The sequence below is a fragment of the Pinus tabuliformis genome, chromosome 4_1, assembly GCF_031772625.1.
Source record: "Pinus tabuliformis cultivar Carrire ecotype Pingquan chromosome 4_1, CPIR1, whole genome shotgun sequence".
Taxonomy (NCBI): domain Eukaryota; kingdom Viridiplantae; phylum Streptophyta; class Pinopsida; order Pinales; family Pinaceae; genus Pinus; species Pinus tabuliformis.
Genome location: NC_142303.1, coordinates 418,810,915 through 418,834,537, shown reverse-complemented (window position 1 = coordinate 418,834,537; position 23,623 = coordinate 418,810,915). Strand labels below are relative to the sequence as shown.

General features: G+C 35.5%; 1 protein-coding gene across 1 annotated transcript; it reads right to left on the bottom strand.

Annotated features, from left to right (window-relative positions):
- Nucleotides 1–1,738: 1,738 nt before the first annotated feature.
- Nucleotides 1,739–21,324, bottom strand: LOC149176089 (uncharacterized). The gene is made up of 10 exons (XM_089423025.1): nucleotides 21,061–21,324; nucleotides 20,830–20,930; nucleotides 19,300–19,398; nucleotides 18,982–19,092; nucleotides 17,489–18,868; nucleotides 16,570–17,010; nucleotides 16,347–16,451; nucleotides 15,685–16,083; nucleotides 15,467–15,598; nucleotides 1,739–2,301 (listed from the first exon to the last, which is right to left on the bottom strand). The coding sequence occupies exons 1-10, from the start codon at nucleotides 21,197–21,199 to the stop codon at nucleotides 2,170–2,172; spliced, it is 3,039 nt and encodes a 1,012-aa protein (XP_089279151.1). The 5' UTR covers nucleotides 21,200–21,324; the 3' UTR covers nucleotides 1,739–2,169.
- Between the last annotated feature and the right edge of the window lie 2,299 nt (nucleotides 21,325–23,623).

The window sequence follows — 23,623 nt, the reverse complement described above, 5'->3', positions numbered from 1 at the left end:
TTTCAGGCAGAGACTTGGCGTTTTTTCCCTAAAAGACGTTTAAGAAACAAAGCATGTCCATGGATTCACCAGGGAACAAGAATTCTGAGGGTCAAAAATTTTGAGGATCTTTTTCAATGTAACTAGCACGCGGTAGCTGCTTTGCCGCCATTCAATAAAAAACATAACCGTTAAAGTCAAAAAAAAAACATACATTATTTATAATTTATATGATAAATTTATTTTATAACACTCTAGTATACCTTTTAGAGGTAACTAAAATTTTCTAAACACTTTAAAAAAATTTAAACACCTTAAAAAAGATATAAAATAAGCCAAAGCCTGTTAATTGATGTTTCCTTATGCAATAATCAGTGCTTATATGGCAAATAAGCTAAACTAGCCATGATTTCCAATTATTCATTATTTTAAGATAATCAAATTAAAATAAACCAAAACCTGTTAATTGATGTTTTCTTCTGAAATAATCAGTGCTTGCATGTGTTTTTAGTTTTTTTTTCAGAAGAAAAAAACGTCATAGATTTATATTAAGAATATATAAAGGTCTAGATACAATAACTGTGAGAGACTGTTACGGCAAGATGTCCAGACCTCATTCATATTGCTGTATGACTGTATGACAATTCTATACCACGAAGACTAGTGCCTAAGCATCCTTATCAGAAAGACCGAGATCAGGAGAGCGACATAAGGGGCTATGAGAAGAGACTGTACTTCTCCCAGATTAATTGAGATGAGACCCAAAAATTTTACAAAACTGTACCAAAAAAGCAGACCATCAAGAATATGGATGACAGTTACGCCCAGCCTGCTGAAAAGAGGAACCATGATCAACAAGAGCATGAGACATACAGAGACCGATTGCAGATCTAGAACGACGACATCAAAAGAGAAACACATTTATACAAAAAGCTTTTAATGGAGGGACTCATGACAACATCAAAAGAGAAACATATTTATACAAAAAGCTTTTAATGGAGGGACTCATGACAGGCCAGAATGCGCTGGAAGATAGCCTGGATAGGCTCCTTTGAGTCTTGAAAAGTATGTGCATTGCATGTGTTTTTAGTTTAAATATTATATGTTTCGGTTTTTTATAGGTATATTTTTTTTATTGATTTTATTTAAAATTAATGGTTAAATTCATATCAACTAAATGTTTATAAAGTTTTAAAATTCTGACTTTATTTCTGCATTAATTTAAAATAATAATAAAATAACAATTTTATCATTAAATTTTAATAAATAAATTAATTAATTAAATTAAATTATAAAATACTTAGAAAGATATGAGCCTCTGGAAGTGTTCATTGAAACTTAACTTTTTCAATGAATACGGAGGGACACCAATAATGAGGCAGAACATATCAGCGGTCCTTCGGCACTGATTTCTCTGGTTTAGTAGACCAGAATACTGGATAGAATTGAGACTTTGCCTCCCTTTTGGGAATTTTATAGTACCTGTGGCCGAGACCCTGCCTCTAGTTTCGTATTTCTTTCCTTTTGGGTAATAAAATCTTAATTTCGTAGAAAATTCTGCTGTAACCGATAATTTTAAGCGTAACCCTCCTGGATTGTAAAAGCCTCCACATAAGTAACTGTGAATCATTTGAGACTTTCAAAATGCCAACCTGCTTTGAAATTGGAATTAAAGAAAACATCCCGCAGATAAATCCACAAAGCCATTTAACCCAATTGTGTACCATTGTTATCAATATAAAACTCTGGTGGAGGTTTACAATTGCAGGTGGCAAATGGTAGATACAGCAAATAATCAATATAACTGCTAAATTACAAGACCTGAAAAAATTGACCCATGCACTTCGGCTACCTCTTGGCAGCATATATTACATATTGTCTGAAATCAAGGGATGTTTAAATGAAAAGCTGTGATTACAGCATTGTAGCACTTCGCCTCTAATGAATACGAATTTACATTCTCACCTTATGAATACAGCTGGTGTAACTTTTGAGGTGATGTTACAATATCTAGCTTCTCTGACTCATAGCCACCTTCAATAAGTTAACGTTGGCAACGAGTGCTCAATGTGTACATAATTAATGGTATGCAGCGGCTTTGAGAAATAATTGTAAGTTTAGGAGATAAGCAAATTATTTGGCCTCCAATATAAAGAATGCAATCCATCATTTTCCAGTCTCCTTGAATGTTCATGTTTCAAACAATCTATCAAGCAATGGCAGTGGTCTCTTCTGACTTGAAATCACACCAGACATTGTGCTGTCATCTGATGCATTTGGCAGTGGCATCGTGAGAAGTTCCAGCATTTCTACAAAGGCAGCCTGCAAAACGGAAAATATGATCGGATTCAATTAGAGGTCAGGTCCAGATAAATATTTAGAACACCACCTCTCAAGGCTCATATAGGAAATATTTTTACCCACTTGTGGGGCATATATAGGAACACAGAAAAACAGAAATAAAAGACCAAACTTCACAAAAAGTTTGGAGACCTTAAGTGTTGTATTTCTGAGGTATACCACTGACACGAAGGCATCGCTAAATAAAACTTGCACAGATATGTCGATGGGATTATGAAACTTTTTCATCTGATGTATACCGCAGAAATGAAGCCATCGCTAAATAAAAGTTGTACAGATGTCCGTGTGGGATTAAATAGAAGTTGTACATATGCTCGGTGGTATTATGAAAACTAAGAAATTCCAAAGCGGAGGCTGATGTGAGAATAGCAATTCTGTTATAGTATTTCCTGATTATTCCACATTGAAGTTTTTATGGTTAACATTTCAAGCTGTGCAGTGTGGTTTTTCCCATTACAGAGGAATGAAATTTGATCCAATTTTGAGATATAAATAAGTTAGAGATGCAAGAAAAAGAGACAATTTAGGAGTGATAAATGCACTTCCATACCACTATAATCCATAAGTGTGGTTTTTCTTCATGAACGAGAAATCAAATCTGATCCAATTTTAAGAGAAATTGGTGAGAGATGCAGAAAGAAGAAACAACTCAGGAATAAATAAAATATTTTATAAAAATTGAAAATGAAAAATATTTCCCTAATAAATATGCAATGTCCTGTATATTTCAAATAAAGTTAATATTTTAAAATAATATTAATAAAAAAAAAAAAAAAAAAAAAAACAATATAATTATAAATAAAATATACAGACATACCATATATATATTCAATAAAGAATTTACACACAATATAAAAATAATATCTATTTTAATTTTAAATCTATCATATGTAGAAATGAAGATAGGTAAAAAATTTATGAAATAATTTTTTTTTAATATTGAAAAAAATATATATTTAATATTTGATAAATCTAAAATTAAGATATATTTATATTATATGTGGATATCTATTATATGTGAAAATGAAGATAGATGAAAGTTTTCTGAAATAAAAATCTTTTTTATATTGAAAAAATAGAATTTACACACAATATAAAAATAATATCTAATTTAACTTTAAATCTATTATATGTGAATATCTATTATATGTAAAAATGAAGATAGATGAAAATTTTATGAAATAATTTTTTTTATATTGAAAAAAAAAAAAAAAAAAAAATTATATATTAAAATATTTGATAAATCTAAAATTAAAATATATTTATATTATATGTGGATATTTATTATATGTGAAAATGAAAATAGATGAAAATTTTCTGAAATAAAAATCTTTTTTATACCAAAAAAAATAGAATAAAAAATTATATATTAAAATATTTGATAAATCTAAAATTAAGATATATCTACCATAAAGTAGTTTATATTTTATATTTACCAAATGTGTTTTTGATTATATTTCATATAGTGAAATATCAATTTTTTTGAATTTATATATATATGAGATAATTAATTTAATAAATGAGATTTGAGATGTTAATGAAATTTTATTTTAATAATGGATAGAAAACTTAATTATTTTAATGAAATGTTTAACTTTATAAGAAATTTTTTAATTATTTTCATTTTTTAAAAACCATTTTTAATTATCTTAAAGTCATTTGAAATATTTTTATGGATTATTATTATTATTTTTTATAAATTATATATATATATATATCAACAAAATTTAATTTTAGTGATTAAAAGGAATATTATTTTTCAGTTAAGTAATATATTTAAGTTTTAATAAATATTATTATAATAGATTTCAAATTTTGTATTAGAAAGTAAATTAGATTTTGAAAAAATATATTATTTTAAATGTAAAATAAAATTTAAATTGATATTTATAATAATTTTTTTAAATAGTTGGTATTTTATAAAACATAGGAGATTATAGATTTCCTAAGTTAGCTTTAACTTCCAGCCAAAACCACCTAAGGCTCAAGCGGGGGTGGTATAAAGACACCAGGGATCATTGGGAGATCAACAAGAATGATTTCAAAGAAAACATGTGTGAGAAAGATTTAGCAACTAAAAGAAAATTAAGTTATTATAAGAAGGTCAACAGTCAACAACCCCACCCTAGAAGATCAAAAGTATCTCTCTATTTTAACTAGCTCAAAGAAGAAAATTAATATAGCAAAGATTAGAACTAACTCTCATGAGTTCCATAGTGAAACAAGTTTGTATGAGAATAGGAACATCAAGCATGAAAACCACTTCCTCTTAGAGTGCCCCGCGTACAGCCACATTAGATCTCAGTTTCATATCTCTGTTGCAAAACTGACCTTCCTAGCCTTTTAGGATGTCAAAATTATAGTGAGCTCGGAAGGCTTCTCTCCAAGCTTTTTGAGCATAAGAATAAAATCTTAAATCAAACTAAATAATTTGTTTTTTTAGGTCCAATAGACCAAAGTTTGATCTCAATGGACATTCATCATCATCATCATTTATAATATAAAAATATATATAATAAAATTTTAATATGTGAAAAGTTCTGTAGAAATTTATTTTTAAATGATCATTTTTTAAATATCTTTATAACAATTAAGTATTATATTTATATTTTTCTAATTTTTATAAAAATATTTAAGTTTAAAGTAACACTGTTTATAATTTAAATTGCATTTGATGATCAATTTTGAAATATCTTTATAACAATTAAATATTATATTTATATTTTTTCTTTTTTTTCTGATTTTTATAAAAATATTTAAATTTAAAGTAAAACTTTTTATAATTTAAATTGCATTTGATGATCAATTTTGAAATATCTTTATAACAATTAAATATTATATTTATATTTTTTCTAATTTTTATAAAAATATTTAAGTTTATAGTAAAACTTTTTATAATTTAAATTGCATTTGATGATATTTTTGAAATATCTTTATAATAATTAAGTATTATATTTATATTTGTATTTTTCAGATTTATCTTAAAATATTTTAATCTTATAATTTAAATGGCGTTTCGAATGTAAAACTGAATTCAGTTTCCTACAAAACCCTGAAAACAATTTGATCATAGGGACTCAAAAAAATGTCGAAATCTACCAAGAAAGTCAGTCCTCACCTCATTAGACTACTCTCGAGATAAAACTTCTTTTTTTTTGTAAGCTGAGGTATGATTCTATTAAGATAAAAATACAAAAACTATGTACAGATACAGATACATGACCCCACCTGCCCAGAAGGGAAACCAGGTGGCCTCCAAAAAAATATTATCCCCATCAAAAGGAAGTGTTCAGTTTGTCGAAAGAGAATTAAGAACCTACTATTCTACCTAAAAACATACTATGCAGATCTGTAAGGAAAAACTTGCTGTACTTAACATTAAACTATGCCCGCGGAGAGAGCAAAAACACAGAAAAAGTCATTTATAAAAACCTCCATACGCTACTGCTTCATGGCCTCTGTCTGGATATCAGGTTCAGTCTTAACTATGCCAACATCGTGAAGCATCTGGACCAGCTTGTCCATCTTCCTGTCCTGCACCATGAGAGTGATGTGGAGATTCTTCAATTCTTTCTTCAGGGTTTCTTGGGCAAGCTCCACCATTTCAGCTGCTACCTGTTCCATTGATTTTGCGAGCAACCGCTTCATACCCCAATATACATGCAGAGACTGTTTGTAAAGGGACATCCTCCCTCTGGTGTGACCCAGATCAGGAAGATAATGCTCCCAGTCAGCCATCTCATCTGCCGACTGGTCCTGCAACGCCTCTTCCTCCAGATGGTCGATAATCCGCCGAACATTAGGATGGGTTTCCTTCACATAAGCGCTCTCAGCTTCCTGCAATTTTCGTCGCATGTCCTTCTTGCCTCGTTTTCTGCCAGGAACTCCAGCACTACAACCTTCCTCAGACGCATCGTTGCGAGCTCGGTTCGAACCACGGCCTCGTGCTACACCGCGACCCCTTCGTCCTCGACCTCGACCGCGGCCACCGTGAACCTCGTCGTCATCATCTTCCTCTGGACTGCCATCATCCTCCACAGCATCGTCGTCGGGGCCGTGGTGCTGCATCCACTTACCAACTTTACCTCCCAAGGGCGGCATTGGCGCCTCCTCTGCATAATACTCATCGGACTCCTCCGAGATGTCAACATAGACAGAGCGAAAGGTTTCCTCTGCCGAAGGTTTTCCTTGCTCCTCCAGAAAGACCCCCTGACTGCGCATTCGCCGACCCTCGGTGCGAGCTGCAGCCATGCTTGCAAACAGCAGTTGCCGAATTCGTCTTCTCAACAATCCCAATTCCACCGAACACTGTGGCAACCAAAGCGCCGAACCTCCCTCACATTTTGGAGACAAAGAAATCCTTAATCTGCTGCAGGCATGCAGGAGATAAAACTTTGAAATAAAACTTTGAAAGAACTTTTTTTCATGTACCGTTAGTTTGTACAAATTTTCCGAAGTACATAAACTTTCACATTTTCCTGTTTCATGTTTTTGAAAGACATTGGTTTAACTCTTCAGTTTACTATTTTGAGCTTTTACAATTTTTCAACTGTTTAATGCATTAGTCTTTTATCAGGTTTTCGCAAAGTATGGTCAAACTGGAGTCAAACTCTTGCTCTTTAATTTGTCAGGTCGTTCCTAAGTTGAATCTTATACTTTGAATATAGGTATCCATAAAATTCTTTAGCGGAAAAGACAATGCATCTATCTTTCCCACCTGAAATCCTTTACTGTATGGAACTTTAATCCGTCTCTTGGGAATCGCACTTCTCTCAATTACTGCCACAAATGGTTAGCCTGAATTTTCAATAGTTAAACTGTCTTGCAATATGCCTTCAACTATGTTATGAAAATTAACTGGATTTAGCCCCCACATGTCCTACTGCCCTTCAAGTAAACTTTTAACTTCCACAAGTTTGTATTCTTTGAAAATACCGCAACTTTAACCGGCGCTCTTGATCCAGGGGGGTTGTAAGAGAACGTTTCCATACGTCTTCCCAAATGTTTACACCTTCACTATCTGCACCTGGGTTGGGGAGTAACTTAGGCACTATTTTCAGGACACTTGACAGCCAAGGATGTTGTGCCATTGTATAACTTTAGCACTGTCATTAAAAGGTCCCGCTCAATTGAAGATGAAATTGAAGCCTTGTAGAGGGAGATCAAAACCTTTGGAAGTATTATGAAGAGAAGATCATCGAATCATTCACTAAAGTAAGGCAACCCTGTGTGCATTGCAGTAGGCCTAACCATAGCTCTAAGAATTTTTGGTATAGGCATAACCACATGCATTTTGGTTTAAAATAACACTCTTCCAAAAATGATGGTTAAAGGATGCATGTGAACATTGCAGGAAGGCTAATCTACATAAGGCAAGCATTAATTTATACTAGAGGCAAAAGATCAAGGAAGAACGTAAGGAGGCATTTTTTTACTTTCCTAAAACATTTGGTCAGACCGTAGTCAGATCCAAACAAGTCAATCCTTAAAGCCTTTGCGAAAGCAATATATAATGAGAGGGTATCCTAAAGTTTGAAGAAATTTGGAAGGCAGAGATTGTGGAGAATCAACTGGAAAATACTGAAATTGTGGACATCAAAGAAGACGACAAGGACATGAAGATCTAATGGTGGTTGATGATCTTATGTGAATCCTCAATGTAGAATTGCGTTTGTCAAGATAGAGAAAGATCTACAGAGCTAGTTTGTGGTTGGCTGAGGGATCTACACGTGAATCCTCAATGTAGAATTGTGGTTGTCAAGACAGAAATATCCACAGAGCTAGTTTCTGGTTGGCTGAGAAAGAGACAGGAAGTTTGCAATGTTGGGGAGAAAAACACTAGTAGATCTTTAAAGAATTTACATCCTTCACAATGAGACACTTACTAAAACATGCAAGAGGCCTTGTAGCTGTGGGAGTCAAGAGATGAGGCCTACAACAAAAAAATCCTAAGAAAGAAAGTTGTTAAACAAAACATTGCAATTGTTGTAACTCAAAAGGGATTTTATATGCAACAATGGAAAAACTCCAATGGATATGGAGACAGATATACATTCTTGAAAATGTAAACACATAGGTAGAATAGTATATAACATTTCTCATCATCAAAATCAAATATCAAGGTAAAACGAATGAGATTTCATGAAGAATAATCGACAAGATCTCAATCCATGTTAATAAACAGTTTGGTATTTTGAAGAGTGGAACTTATCTAGTAAGACAAGCACTAATAGAAGCAAGGAATTTGTTGAGAAGTAAACGCATTTTGAAACAAGTTTTGGATAATCTATTTCCCTCGGGAGATTGATGGTTCTCCATAGGGAAAGTGAAATCGTTGCACAACAAGTGAAGACACTTGCATGGCAAGTGCATGGACAAGTTGTATGTTGTCACAAAGTTCGTAACATAAATTATATTTATAAGAAGTAAATGGATGTGGACTACAGAGTTAGTTCAATTGGTAGATACTTGATGCAGGAGCATCCTTGGCCTCAGGGGATCCTCATCGACCAAAAACAAGTTTTAGTTGAGTCTGTAATAAATATTGTTACTCCCTTATATTTTGAAGTTACTAATATACCTATTATGTTAGTTGTTGATACACCCAATTGATAGTTGTTGCTACTCCTGTAGCTACATTAATCAAAGCAACGACTACTCTCGATTTATAAAAATACTTTTTGAAGAAATAACATATCAGATTTTATGTCGACACGTTTCGAACTACTTACTCTCAATTTGCTAACACTCGCAGGATCACGTGTTGATACTCCTGTTGTGTGGAGTTACGGACACATCCAAAATTGGCAATAGTTTAGTTGTGCTGCTACAAGACAAGTTTGCTAGACACACTACTAGAATGAGATGCAAGTTACAAAATTGGTTTGTCTGCACGCTGAGAAAAGGTGAATCGGTTCAGTTTTGGAAGAGGAAGAGACCAGCGGCTTGGGAAACGATTTGTTTTAGTGGAATACAAAGAGGTCAATAGCATGATAATAAATTGTGGGCACACAGAAGAAACAGGAGCTTTTGGCTTTTGATTTTTTCAATTTGTCTCTGTTGGTTCATGCGGGCTCCTAACTCTTGGACTATTAGCATTGGTTTGGTTGTTGCACAATTTTCAGAGAGCGTGACTGACTGTTGTACGAGTTAGGAAGGTGTCTAGTTCCTGTGTGTGGTGTTGTTGTGTAACAGCGTAGAAAATTGAAGCACTCTAAGGGCGTTGTTTTGTAATCTAAGTTCTTGTCTGTAAGAGCACATTTTGAATTACTAAAAAGATATTTGAATCCCTTCCTGTGTTCTCGTAAGCAAACTCAAATTACTCTCTGTTTGTGCTCTATGATTTAGTCCTGAATTAATTAATTTAGTAGCAAAACTCCAATGGCCTGCGCTATGCGCTCTGTAACAGCAATCCATATTTTGTAGGTGTTCTTAAAGCTACAAAACCTAGACTGCATTAAGTGGTATCAAAGCGGGTTTCGTTTTGGGATTTGCACTTTGAATTGCTTCATATAATTGTGTACTAGGGAACCTTGTCGGTGGTTGCACAACAAGAGTGTTGAAGGTACAAGTTGGGTCATAGAACCTGGGTTGAGGTCTATGGATGTTGGTGAGACATTTACAACTTGTAAGGATGCCACCGAGGAGAAGAGGATAAAGACGAGGAGGTGCAGGAAATCGAGAGATGGAAGAATTAAGACGAAAAATAGAAGAGTTGGAGCATAGAACAAATGGAGATGTAGTGGTAGATTCTGAGCTTGAAGAAGAAATAGAAGAAGAATAAGAGGTTGAGGAGAGAGACCCAACAGTGAGGTTGATTTCATATTTGAGCAATAGAGGCAGTGCAAGAGTTGAAGTTTCCTATTATGATGATAATTTGAGAGTTGATCTGTTCATCGATTGGATTGGAGAACTCGAAAAATACTTCGAGTATGAAAATGTTCAGGATCTAAATCGAGTGAAATTTGCCATGACAAATTTGAAAGGTCATGTTGCACTGTGGTGGGATACGTTGCAGAAAGACAGAGTAAATAATCAACTAAAAAAGATCAACACTTAGAAGAAGATGGTCACAAAGATCAAGGAAAATTTTTTGCCTATTGATTACCAGCAGATTTGTATAGACAAGTTCAGAACCTAAGACAAAAGCAGGCCTATGTTCATGAGCACACCGAGGAGTTTTTCAGATTGTCACTTTGATCAGGTATAAGGGAAGGTACGTGAATTGACTGACAGCAACTGGAGCAGTTTTAAGTCAAGAAGGCAAACCAATATCATTCTTCAGTGAGAAGTTGAATGGTGCCAAGAAGAAGTATTCCATATATAATCAGGAATTTTATTCTATTATGCAGGCCTTGAAGAAGTGGAGACACTATATGTTGCCCAAGGAATTTGTCTTGTTTAAGGATCACAAGGCATTACAATATATCAACAGTCAAGGTAAGTTGAATCAAAGGCATTCTAAATGGGTTGAATTCCTACAAAGTTATACATTTGTTTTGAAGCATAGGTCTGGAAATTCAAACAAAGTTGTGGATGCCTTGAGTAGGAAAATGTTGTTGCTCAACACTTTGTTAGTAGAAGTGGTAGGTTTGAGAAGCATGAAGGAGCTATATCCAGAAGATGTCAATTTTGGAGAAGCTTGGACACCTTGGAGTGTGGACAGAACCATGTTCTTAGACTACCAAATCTAAGAACGGATTTCATTTAAAAATCAACAATTGTGCATTCCTCAAGGGGAGGTTGAATCTTATTAAGGAGTTACATGGTGGAGGCCTAGGTGGACATTTGACATGGATAAGACTACAACGTTGGTAAATGAGAGGTATTTTTGGCCTAGAATCAACAAGGATGTCAGAAAGTTTGTTGAATGTTGTAGAGTTTTCCAACTAGCCAAAGATAAAAGACAAAATAGAAGGTTGTATATTCCATTATCGATACCAAAGAGGCCTTGGGAATATGTGAGAATGGACTTTGTCTTGGGACTGCCAAGGATGCAGAGGAAGCATGATAAGTGATGGTTATTGTAGATAGGTTTTCGAAGATGGCACATTTCATAGCATGCAAGAGGACAAGTGATGCTACTGAAATGGCTATTTTATTCTTCAAGGAAGTAGTGAGACTTCATGGGTTGCCAAGAACCATTACTTTAGACAGAGATACAAGATTTTTGGGTCACTTTTGGAGAACGTTGTGGAAAAAGATGGAATCTAAACTGTTATACAGTCCATCCTATCATCCACAAATAGATGGACAGACTGGTGTAGTGAACAAGAGTCTTCGGAATTTGTTGGGAAGTTTAAGTGGTAAGAATCCCAAATAGTGGGATATGGTCTTCGTGCAGGTAGAGTTTGCATACAATGACTCGATGAATAGATCCACTGGTAAGAGTCCATTTCAGATTGTTTATGGGCGATCACCAAAGGGTATTGTGGACCTGATACAGTTTCCATATTTGGGGGAAAGGAAGAGTGTTAATGCAAGTAATTTTGTAGAAAACATGCAACTGATACACGAACAGGTGAAGAAAAGATTGCAGCAAAGTAATGACAGGTATAAGGAGAAAGTAGATTCCAAAAGAAGAGAAAAGGTTTTCGCTGAAGCAGAGTTGTTAATGGCGCATATGTGGAAAGAGAGGTTTTCCAAGGGTAGATACAGGCTACAACAAGTTAAAATATAAGAATTCTTTGAAAACTTTCTGAAAACGCCTACAAGTTGGAGTTGCTGAGAGACTTGGATATCTCTCTGATATTCAATGTAGCTAATTTATATGAGTTTCATGAAGGAGAAAGTAGTGAAGAGATAGGTACGCCTGCTGAGTGGAAGAAACAATTACCAGTCAAACTTGTCGAAGAAGTGGAAGAAATTCTGGTCACTAGGGTTGGAAAGAAGACTCGCCGCAAGGAGTGTCTAGAGTATTTGGTCAAATGGAGAAATAAGGGATTTGAAGATGTGTCGTGGGTGACTGAGCAAGAGCTAGCACGCCTACAAGGGACTTCAATCTTTAAAGGAAATGCCACATGAGTTGGTAGCTCATGTTTTCTTGCCAAGGGTGTTTGATGCAAGAGCATCCTTGCCTTGGGCAATCTAGGCCAATCCTCATCAACCAAAAACAAGTTTCAGCTGAGTATGTAATAAGTGTTGTTACTTACTCCTATTATTTTAAAGTTGTTGATACACCTAAGTCAATTGTTGATACACACAGTTGGTAGTTGTTGCTACTCCTATAGCTACATTTATTAAAGCGAAAATTTCTCTCGAGTTGTTGACACTCCCAGGATCACATGTTGATACTCCTATTGCGTGGAATCGCTAATACATCCAAAATTGACAGTAGTTTACATACGTTGCTACAGGACAACCCTGCTAGACGCACTGCCAGAATGAGACATAAGTTACAGAATTGGTTTGTCTACATGATGAGAAGAGGTGAATCGGTTCATTTTTGGAAGATGAAGAGGTCGACGGCCTAGGAAGTGATTTGTTTCAATGGAATATGAAGATGTCAGCAACGTGATAATAAATTGCGAGCACACAGAAGAAAGGGGAGGTTTTGGCTTCTTTTTTTCTATTGGTTTCTTGTGGGCTCTTAGATAGTTCGCATTTGTTTGACTGTTGCACAAATTTCAAAGAGTGTGACTCACTGTTGTACGAGTTAGGAAGGTGTCTAGTTGTTGTGTGTGGTGTTGTTGTGTAACAACGTAGGAAATTCAAGCGCTTTGAGGGCATTGTTTTGTAATCTGAATTCTTGTCTGTAACTGCACATTTTGAATTAATAAAAAGATATTTGAATCCCTTCCTGTGTTCTCGTGAGCAAACTCGAATTACTCTTTGTTTGTGCTCTGTGATTTAGTCCTAAATTAACTAATTAGCAGCCAAACTCAATGGCCTGAGCCGTGCACTTTGTAACAGCAATTCAAATTATGTAGGTGTTGTTAAAGCTACAAACCTGGATTGCCTCAATACTCTTGTGCAAAGTACAAGAAGGTCTCAAGATCAAATTCTAATGCCTCCTACCTTGGGATGATGTAAATGTAGTTTGTATTTAACAAAAGGAAGTTTGCAGTGTTGCAGAGAAAAGTGCTTGCAGTTGTGTAGAAGTTCGTGGAAACCCATAGAGACTTTGTGGGTGCAAGTATCTGACAAGCCCACAACTCAACTCTCGGGCTAAGGCTTCTAGATGCAAATGCCCACGAAATAACCAAGACTAGTAGACGTCAAGGGTTGTGAAATATGTTAAAATACAACTTCATTGTAATATAGCAATTGATGTTGATGCAAAACCTACGTATTACTTTATGCTTTAATATTAAAGTAATACAAAAGTTTTCCATATCCTCAAACACCATTATCTCGTGAACAACATGAACACAAAGCCTATCATCATATTGAATGCGTGGTTTCCATTATGGCGTATCCTCAGAAAACACAAGTGGCACATCCCAAATATGAGCTTCATGCCACTCAATGGAGTTGATTGAAGATACATCCCTTTATGGCACATACTCATAAAACACGAGTGCTCATCCGAAACACGAGCTCTATGTAACGCAATGTATTATGGTGAAGATATTTGGCGTCTACTTTTAAAACAAGCAGTAGCTCATTTGAGATACGAGCTTATGTCACAATCGATGGGTAGATTGAAAGAAATAAGCAAGTGATTAGATTCGCTGGCTGCTATGATGATCATTAGGTAAATAAAGATCACAACGGAAAAGTCTCTAACCCAATTAAAATCCAACAACATTGTTAATCTTGCAGCATCAGCTTTTCAAAGAATCAACACATACTTTGAATACCGATCTGCTATAAATACTCTGTAACATAGACACCAAGACATATAGATGCTAACAAGTTGAGACAGAAAGCAAGATGATGATAGGCAAATCTAAAATCGATGTTGGACAAGCCAACACCAAGGAAAACGACATGTTAGCCGACAATGGGGATGTTGACGCTGAAATATGTCGACAATAAGGGTGCACGGATCACTACTAACTTCAAACTAAACGAACAAAAACTTAAACTAAATCCTATGTGTTTTTCAAGAAAAGTACTACAAGAATTAAGAACGACGATCAGACGATGATAGGAATGCACATGCCCTTACAATTCATAATTTTGTGATAAATCCCCTGACTATATAGGCTAGATTCTCTCTGAATGTGACTCCCAAGGTCTAGAAGGCAAGGGAAGAGAAAGCAAGGGAAGAGGTTGATGCAACCCAATCTTATAGTTGGAAGGCCTTATCTGACTACATAGATCACACCATCATAAAATACTTCTATATATACCCGCTCTTTCATTAAAGTAGATATGGAAAGGCCGACCAACTTCTTTCATCATAACATTTTTTATTAAAAGGACTGTAATTCTGTTTTGTTTGAGAAAATATTTCAGAATGATAAGTTGCTCAATATTTTGGCATATAATAGTGTTTTTTTATCAATTGGGTTTATCTCAGATGGTTGGGAGAAATGATAATTATCTTCCTCACTCAGGTTCAATTCTCACAAGTGACATGTTGAGCCCCTGTTGTTGAATGGTCTTGAACCCTTAAGAATATCTTACCCTCACCTATGAACTGGAGGGTGGTGTGCTTAGTTATATGGAAAAAAATAGTAGTCCCTTAAACACTATAACTCTCCGTGATAAAAATAAAAATGACTTATAGTATTGACCCATGGTATTCATTTGGAATATACCCTATTTAAAGGGGGAAATTAAACCAATGTAGATCCATCTTAACTCTAGATCTACTGAGTCTGAAGATGGATCAAATCTCTTTTCACTTTAAAAAAGGTGTTCATCAAATAAACCCAGAGCTTAAAAACCACCAGTAATTTAACTTTAACTACACAGCAAAATTTAATAAAAATTTAGAAAAAAATTATCATGTCTTAGTACTGACTCTCTGACATTAAATGTTCAAATAAAATTGGGATTTGCATTATTCACTTTTTATTTATTATCAATTTACAAGTGTACACGAGTGTTTTAAATATAATGGGTCTTTATTACCATCTAGATACAAGCTCAAAGTAAAAGCACGCAGAATAGCAAAAACAACATGATGAAAAGCCAACAAAATGATCCATGTGAGGACGTTATAAATCTCGAATACCTGTACATGGCACATCGCAAAAGACCCTGCACCCACATTTACACCTGGTCGGAGAGGATCTTCAATCCACAATGGAGCTGCGATCTGCCATTCATTTCGCCCGAGGATCTGACCTACATTTCCATCTCTTCCCTGAAAGAAAACAAAACTAAGAAAATGCTGCTAATAATCCAATCAATTGCTTGCATTAACAGGCATAAATAGGTAATTTCTTTTACCTGTAAGAGGAGACGTACATTTGCAAAGTCAATACATAATCCAAAGTAATATAGAAAACCAATCAGCAAGGTTCCTAAATTCAATGATCCAGCAGTCTCCTGAAGCCTAAGTAACTGGTTTATGGCAAGGTTGGCCCTTTTAATCATGGTTTCTCCCTTTGATGAACCATTTGACGGTACTGAACAATCTTTGGCAGACAGCGAACTATTGCTTGCAGATTTGATTGAAACACCTCCGTTTCCAAGTTCATGGTGAATAGTTGAATTGGATACAGTGGTGCGCTCTGTAGACACCTTAGATGGAAGATTAGATAAATCTTCGCTAAAGGAAGACCATGATTCAATTGGCTTTAAGGTTGCAGGACATGTGGCCACATCCACAGCCGATGCAAGAACTTGCTGCAAATGGAACCAAAGGCTTAGTAAAATAAATCAGATTGATAAATGTATGTTTGTTTTAATCTTGGAACGTGAACCATGAAGAATCTATAGATTCATCGCCTTGCAACTTTATTTTATTGTATGGAGCCATAGCACTTGAATAAAACGATATCACAAGTGACTAATGTCCTAGACAGGGATCTGAGATTCTAACCCTTGAAACAAATTTTGAGTGCAACATATAGCACAAAGTAACATGAAAGGAAACATGCTATGTATACCTGTAGGTACAACACTACCATCAAATATAGAGAATAGGATCCCAGACCTCCAGAATATACATTATTCAAGCTTTTATGATGCAAATATGATTTAAGTACGAAAACCTGCCAATTAAAAGTCAATAAGTACACATTCTAAAAGTGCAGTAATGCTGAATATAAAATACTACAAAACAAATGAATTAAAATCAAAGGAGAATTAATCATTGATTGTGTTTCTCACCAAAGGAGCCAAAGGTGGGAGCTGATGCAACTTCTTAAAAATGAACTCCCTTGCATCTGCACCACTATGAGCATGTTTTTCAGCCTCGGGCCTTTCATCCCACTGGCCATCACTTTCAGTCTTAGTAGACTGGTCTCTTCTTCCTTGAATTGTAATATCAATGGCAACAACTTCCAAAGGAGATACTTTGTCTTCAGATGCAGCTGCTGGCTTGCATTTAAGTCTAATTACTGGTATATGTGCAGATTCTACTGTAGTAAGCCCTTCACACCAGCTGCATTCTCTCAAACGCTCAGCAAGTACTCTAATCAATGATGCTGGTCCTTTTTCAGCGGTAGGAATTTCCACTTTAGAGATTGGAGCTTCATATGACTTGTCAATCACGACCAAATCAACATCACTGTGAGAAAGGCAGAGTCCCGTTGCAAAGGAGCCAAATACCTGAAAACCATCAGAAAAACAACTGTAATACATCCACATAACATTTTGATTTAAGTGCAAGATTTTGAGTGGCCAGTAAAGGAATGGCCAACTCATTGGAACATAAGAAAAAGTATCTCCTAACAATATACTCCATTTAGATGGGAAACAAATAAACAACTCCTGAACAAACTAATGACCATATTGAATTGGCAAATTACCAATTTTGATAACTGGTAAACCAGTTCAAATAGGTAGCCAATTTGAGTATTTACCTCCTGAGAACAATTACTAAATGCATGCTAGAATATACTATGCATATAATATACATTCATCCAGCCAAAAAGGACATTTAGTAGAATCACAGGAACTTCAAAACCCAGGCTGCCCAGTTGAAAGTTCAAAGCAATGCATAAATCTTATCAGCTAATCTGGCAGTCAAACAAAAAGGGAGAAAACACAGAAGAATATAGAATAAAACAGAGAACCTGCAACTCACCTCAATATCTTTCTCAGGCCACAAACACTTCACTACTTTGCGGACACATTCAACAGCATTCTCCACTTGAAGATAAACTTCTAAAGTAGGTCTCACATTGTTTGCAAATTCCAATATCTCAAAATGAAGAGCATAAGCATTAAATTCAGCACCTTCCAACAAGGGATGCAGAGGAAAAGTATTATCTGTAGTTGAACCATAGAAAGGTTGCACTAAAGGGCATGGCATCCAATTATCTTGCTGAAGTGTGTCTTTGCCTCCTTTATCTCCACCCACTTCTGATGAATAAGAAGAATGTGTAGAACTGTAAAAGTTCTCGTGAATAGAGACAGGGGCAGGAAATTGCAGAATTGGAATCTGTGAAACCCATGGGAAAGGAGGTGCTGCGGGATTGAAAGTCGTAGACAAAAGAGATGGCAAACGTTTTTTTTGTACTTGCTGCCATATTTTCCTTCCGTGCTGTTGATGCTTGTCAACAAGTTTCAACTTATTATAGCACTGCAAGTGAGAATTCTGCAAGGACCTACCAGCTCTGAAATTCTCCTTAAGTGAACTAGAAGTTGGTCTTTGATTCTGCTGGCCAATGGATTCAACATATAAGTATCTTTGATTACCATAGTTTATTTTTGGTTTGGACAAAGCCCCTCTTTCTTTGTTGTCTAAATATTCAGTAAACTTCTGATCCGGTAGCCTCGGGACATCACTATTTACAGCAGGATCTGGATTATGTAGACGCCTTTGTAAGCCATCAACCCCTGGGTACATAACTTTACATCCCCCTGACTCATAAAATTGGAATGACCCTCCTGATTTAGAATTAATTGAACCCTTTGCACTCTCACAGTCTTGCTTCCTCCCCTTATCTACAGTCACCCACCTTTTGGAAAGATGGTGATTACCCACTTTACTTAAAGAGATACGTTCCTTGTTATTTTCAGTCTCATTCCCCGTATGTCTTCCTCTCGGGCTTTCAAGTGCCCCATTTGAATATGAACCAGAAATAGAAGGCATATAACCATATTTTGTCTGGATGCCTCTGTTATCAGTCAAAGTACCTTTTGTACAGCGGTCCTTTTCTTTGGGTGATGCATTGCTAGCAGATGGCCCATTCTTCAATGCAGCACTATATGAAACAAAACAAGCATTTGGTTCTCCATTGCCTATTGAATCCCCAGAACCAGAGATATTGCAATTCATGCTCTCTACTTGGTGTATATTCAAATTCCTGCCTTGTGAATTATTACTAAGAACAGTGTGCAAAGAGGACATACTGAAACAATCTGACTCAGGTCTAAATCCTCCCTTATTTCCACTACAAGTGTCCTGAACCTCCTTCAGTTTGCTAATGCTGCAACGAAATAACTTGAGCAAGTTCTCGGCCTGAAAATTAGAAGTATTGGAGAGTTTTGTCATTGCCATAAAGTTTAACCATCAATTCCTAGCCAATAAGAGTCTACTAGATCCTTGGTGAACAGGTTTTGTGGCCATTCTACCTCTGTTGGAGACAACTCTAAAAGAAACTTAGATTGATCATAGTGGCAAAGTGCTGATTTAACTATTTCTGCATCAAGAGAGGGCCTCCTTTCTCTTACACAAACTCTGACCTGAGAGACATTCCAAGAAGATGGCCATAAATCTTATATGCACCAAGATTAAAATGAAAATAATTGCTGCTCAGATTCCATGACAGCTTATAATAAAACTCAAAAATTACAACACAAAACATGGAAACCATGTATATAAACATCGGGAACTAAATATAGTCCCAAACTAAAAAAACTCTAAGCACCATAGGTGGTAAACAAGGTTACCTGGACAGGATATTTGGATGCAATTGTTTTCCCACTTCGTCGAGGTTTCAAATGCTTACATACAAAAAGCTCCAAATGTGATCCACCGTGACAAGATGCCTAAGAAGACAGAATCCAAACATGAAAAAGATGTTAGGAGTTCACTGTTTCTATCAAACACAATCACCACCATGATGCCTATGAAGACAGAATCCAAATCTCAACAAAATACTCCGCGCCTATTGCTTCTACCAAAGTCAGTTACTGTTTTCAGATTTATAGCTTTGTTATATTATTTTGTCAATATGGGATGACCTGCTCTGGGAAAGCAAGAAAGCACTTAAACCATCTCACCAAATATGCTATCTGCAAGAATCAAGATAAAACTGAGAGAAACCATTCCAAGGCACTTTCTAGATCCTTTTTAGTATTCGGCTTTACATACTCTGCTTATGAAAACATTACTATAGTGTTCGGCTTTACATACTCTGCTTATGAAAACACTGCTATAGTATTCGGCTTTACATACTTTGTTTATGAAAACATTACTATGTAAATGAAATTAAATTAAAATTATACATGTCTAAAGATGGCCTTGAAAGACTCATAAGGACCGACTGAAATCAAACTGAATTGACTTTATTTTTAACAACCAGATCTGATATCAACACGAAAGGAATTTCGTTTCTGACTCCCAATTAGGACATCTTTCTCTATGACCAATAAGAAAACATTTTGGCTTCCATCTCCAATTTCACCCTATCATTTCGATTCGAAATATGTCCTACCCTAAGAGAAGTCCTTGACATCAGGGCGCGTTCCTTGAAGCACTTTTAAGGAGATAAAATAAAATAGCATAGAACCAAGAAAAATTTGGAAGCAAATTAACATTTCTCCTGATGAAGTCCTACATTTGATTTTAATGTTAAGTTGGTTAAGTGGAGGTCTCATACGTAACTATATGCTTATGCACCAACCCTGAAATCACCGCCAACCTAAAAGGGAGTGAAGTTTGAACAACAAAAGCCTATCAAGTTGCCTCTGTGCCTAAACACAAGGCAGACACTACCCAAATGAGCATCAAATAGTTTTTCAATTATATAGTCGGGACCCGGTAGTTCCATTGTGCAAGCCAAAAATTTCAGCAGTCTCTAGTTAATGTCCATCACTGTGTTTAAGTTAAAAAGTTCTAACAGATTATTATTTCATCCGATAATGCATTATCTGTTTTTTGAAATCTGTGGAAAGGTTTCTAAAGCCATGAATCTCGATTTCAACTAAACCACAACCCCAATTCATGTCAGCTAATGTTCGTCATTGTCTTTAATCTTATATGTTCTATCCGATTACTATTTCATCAGGTTCTGCATTCCCTGTTTTTCGAAATCTCATTAAACTGAAAGGCTTCTAAAGGCCTGAGAATCTCAATTTCAACTAAAGCACAACCCCAATTTATGTCAACTCAATCCCAAAAACATATACGAAAGAATCAAATCAACTCAATTAGTGTTCTCTGACACAAATCGCCAAGAATTAATGTGCATTGTCTACCTCAAAAACGCCATGCAAGCGCCCGTTTGAAGAATTGTAAAGAAACAACGGTAAACCAGGCTTTATGGCCTTTGCTGTCTCCAGACACTCCAGAGGTAGCCCTGGAAACAGATATTCATGCAATATAAACAATAAGCACTTAAAGCCATATATGAACAAAGATAACAGACAAATGTCGTTCCTAATACTGTGAATTTACTGGACAATTCAAAGCAGGAAAAAATACTAGACCAAAAAGCTGGCGCTGAAGGTATTCTGGCATTGTCTCATTGCTACAGATAAAAATAAACCCTCCCAGCTCGGGTTTCGATATCGAGACCTCCTCTGATCGTGTCTGTAAGCGCGATAGATGTTTCTGAGCGGACTCCATGGCGGCCGGCCGAGCCTTCAAAAATTCAAACCAGAGGCCGGACTACCTTCCTCTCCGTGGTTGCAATTAAAATAATAAGACACAACTCTTACGTCCAGAATACTAAGCGACGCCTCGCCGCCCCGTTTTGTTTGATTAAAGCTGTTTCCCGGCATAAACCGGCGGTTTCTCGAACCGCAGCCCCTGCTGAATTTGGACGTTGGGAGTTCCAGCCGGCCGGGAAAGCCCGTCGCGACAAGAACTCTAACGTCCTTTTTCTCTGCCACGTTGCAATGAGAAAGTATTCGTTAAGTCAGGTTTTTTTTTTTTTTTTTTAATTTTAAAAATTTGCGGATATTCAACCCAGGCCCGAGACACGTCAGCTGCGGTACCTTTTAAAGTGAATAAAGGAAGGGCACACAGGGAGCTGAGTGGAGCTGAGAGGTCCCTCCAGCATTCAAGTGTCCGAACCCAGATTCTCTGAAAAGTGAATATTCCGACTGATTCTTATCCGTCCGATGTTTCCACGTCTTCAATATTTCTGTAATCGATGGCCACTTGAGCTTTGAGTTTTGTCTTTTTTTCGCATTTTGATGTAACATTTTAATTTATTACCAATTTGTTGGAATATTACTTACAAAATACGGGGAAGTACAAATATCAATGATAAAAGGGAGGATTTGAATTTTCCACTACAACCATGTGCAACTAAAACCTTTACCAATTAATTAATAATTATAACTATAGTTAATTGAGGCCACAATTTTGGCGAGAAAGCCATATTGTTGCTTGAATTTTGTTGGGAAATGGATTTAACATCATCAAAAACATGTGGGGCACCCAAAAGCTTTAATGTTGACAAGTGTAATCTAAATTTCCCAAAAAAATTGAGAAACTTTTGTCAAAATCTTGCCTAAATTTCAACTATTTTCTGGACAAAATTGTGGCATCATTAAACTACTCGTAACAAAGATAATTATGATTATAAATTAGCATGGAAATTTAAAAATACAATATTTATTGGATTTATATAATAACTTTTAGTATAATTTGGCCTGTTTTTTGAATTTCAAATAAAAATAGTAAAAATGAGCATAGACTACCCATACTTTTCGTTTGGATTTTTATACTCTTCATCAAATTGATATTGGATAAGTATTGAACTCAAAACAATAACAATGGTTTCTTTGGAGAGACTTGAACTTTAATGAGCATTATGAATAATTTAGAGCTCTTTCATATAATGTCTCAACAAAATGTAATGTTTTTTAATGAAGGATGGGATAAACTCTTTTGGTTAACAAAATTCTAGGATGGGTATCAACCTAGACTAGGTTACAACACTTTGGCCATTGAAGGTTTTTATATGGGTCGTGTTGGTAGTGGAAAATGCTTTGGAAATACAATTTCCATATTAAAGCCAAAAATTAATGTGGTTTCTACTCAATAATAGAGGCTTAACATGGGATTTTCTTTTCAAAAAAAAGCTATGAAGGCCCTAGAAGATGTGACTTATATGAATCAAATAAGGAAACATACATAGCAACCCCCATTGTCCCTTCGCCGAGCAAGTCTCAATTGAAATCAAAGGACTTATAGGCTTGAAATCAAAATGGAAATGAGACAATGGGGGGATCTTGATTCCCATGAATGCAAATATCTTTGAAAAAAGGGCACTTTGCTTTTCAAATGTGCATCCTAAACATTGAATATTATAATTGTTCGCTCAATTCTCATCTATCCCTTAGCATGATTGGATTTTTAACTTGATTATTGACACTTAGTCCCCTTTAACCCTTTTTTTTTCAATGGAGCATCCTTAGGATCTCCACCTAGAAGAGGCACATGGGGAATAATCTTCCTCTCTAAAATCATACCCTCAACTTCAAAACTAGCATTAACCATTTGTCAAATAACAAAAGTGAGCTGATAATCCTGAAATTTGTCATATTACTTGTTATTGAAAAAGGAATATCTCATCTTCGAGTCATAGGGGACTCTCTCCTTGCAATCCAATGAATGAATGGAGATGTCAAACTAAGAAACTTCTTGTTATAGCCCATCTATTAAGAAGTCAAACATCTACAACCTTCCTTCACATGCATAGATTTTTCTCGTGTTTATAGGCAAAACAACAAGGAATTTATCAACTCTCCAAGGATGGCCTCAATCTACGAGAAAGGCAATAAGGGATCAAAGAGTTCCAACAAGGACGCACTTCTACTTATTTTCGTGATTATTGGCTTTAAAACCCTATCTATTTTCTAAGATGAACTTCTAAATGACTTCTATAGTAATAATCATTGGATTTTTTAATGTTTTAGGAAGTAAATGCTAATTCGTGAAATATTTGTATTGACAAAAAATGGTGCAGATATTTTTTACTATGCTCATCGAGACATTAGTGTAGAAACCCCTGAGATATAAACAATGCAAGAAAAACAA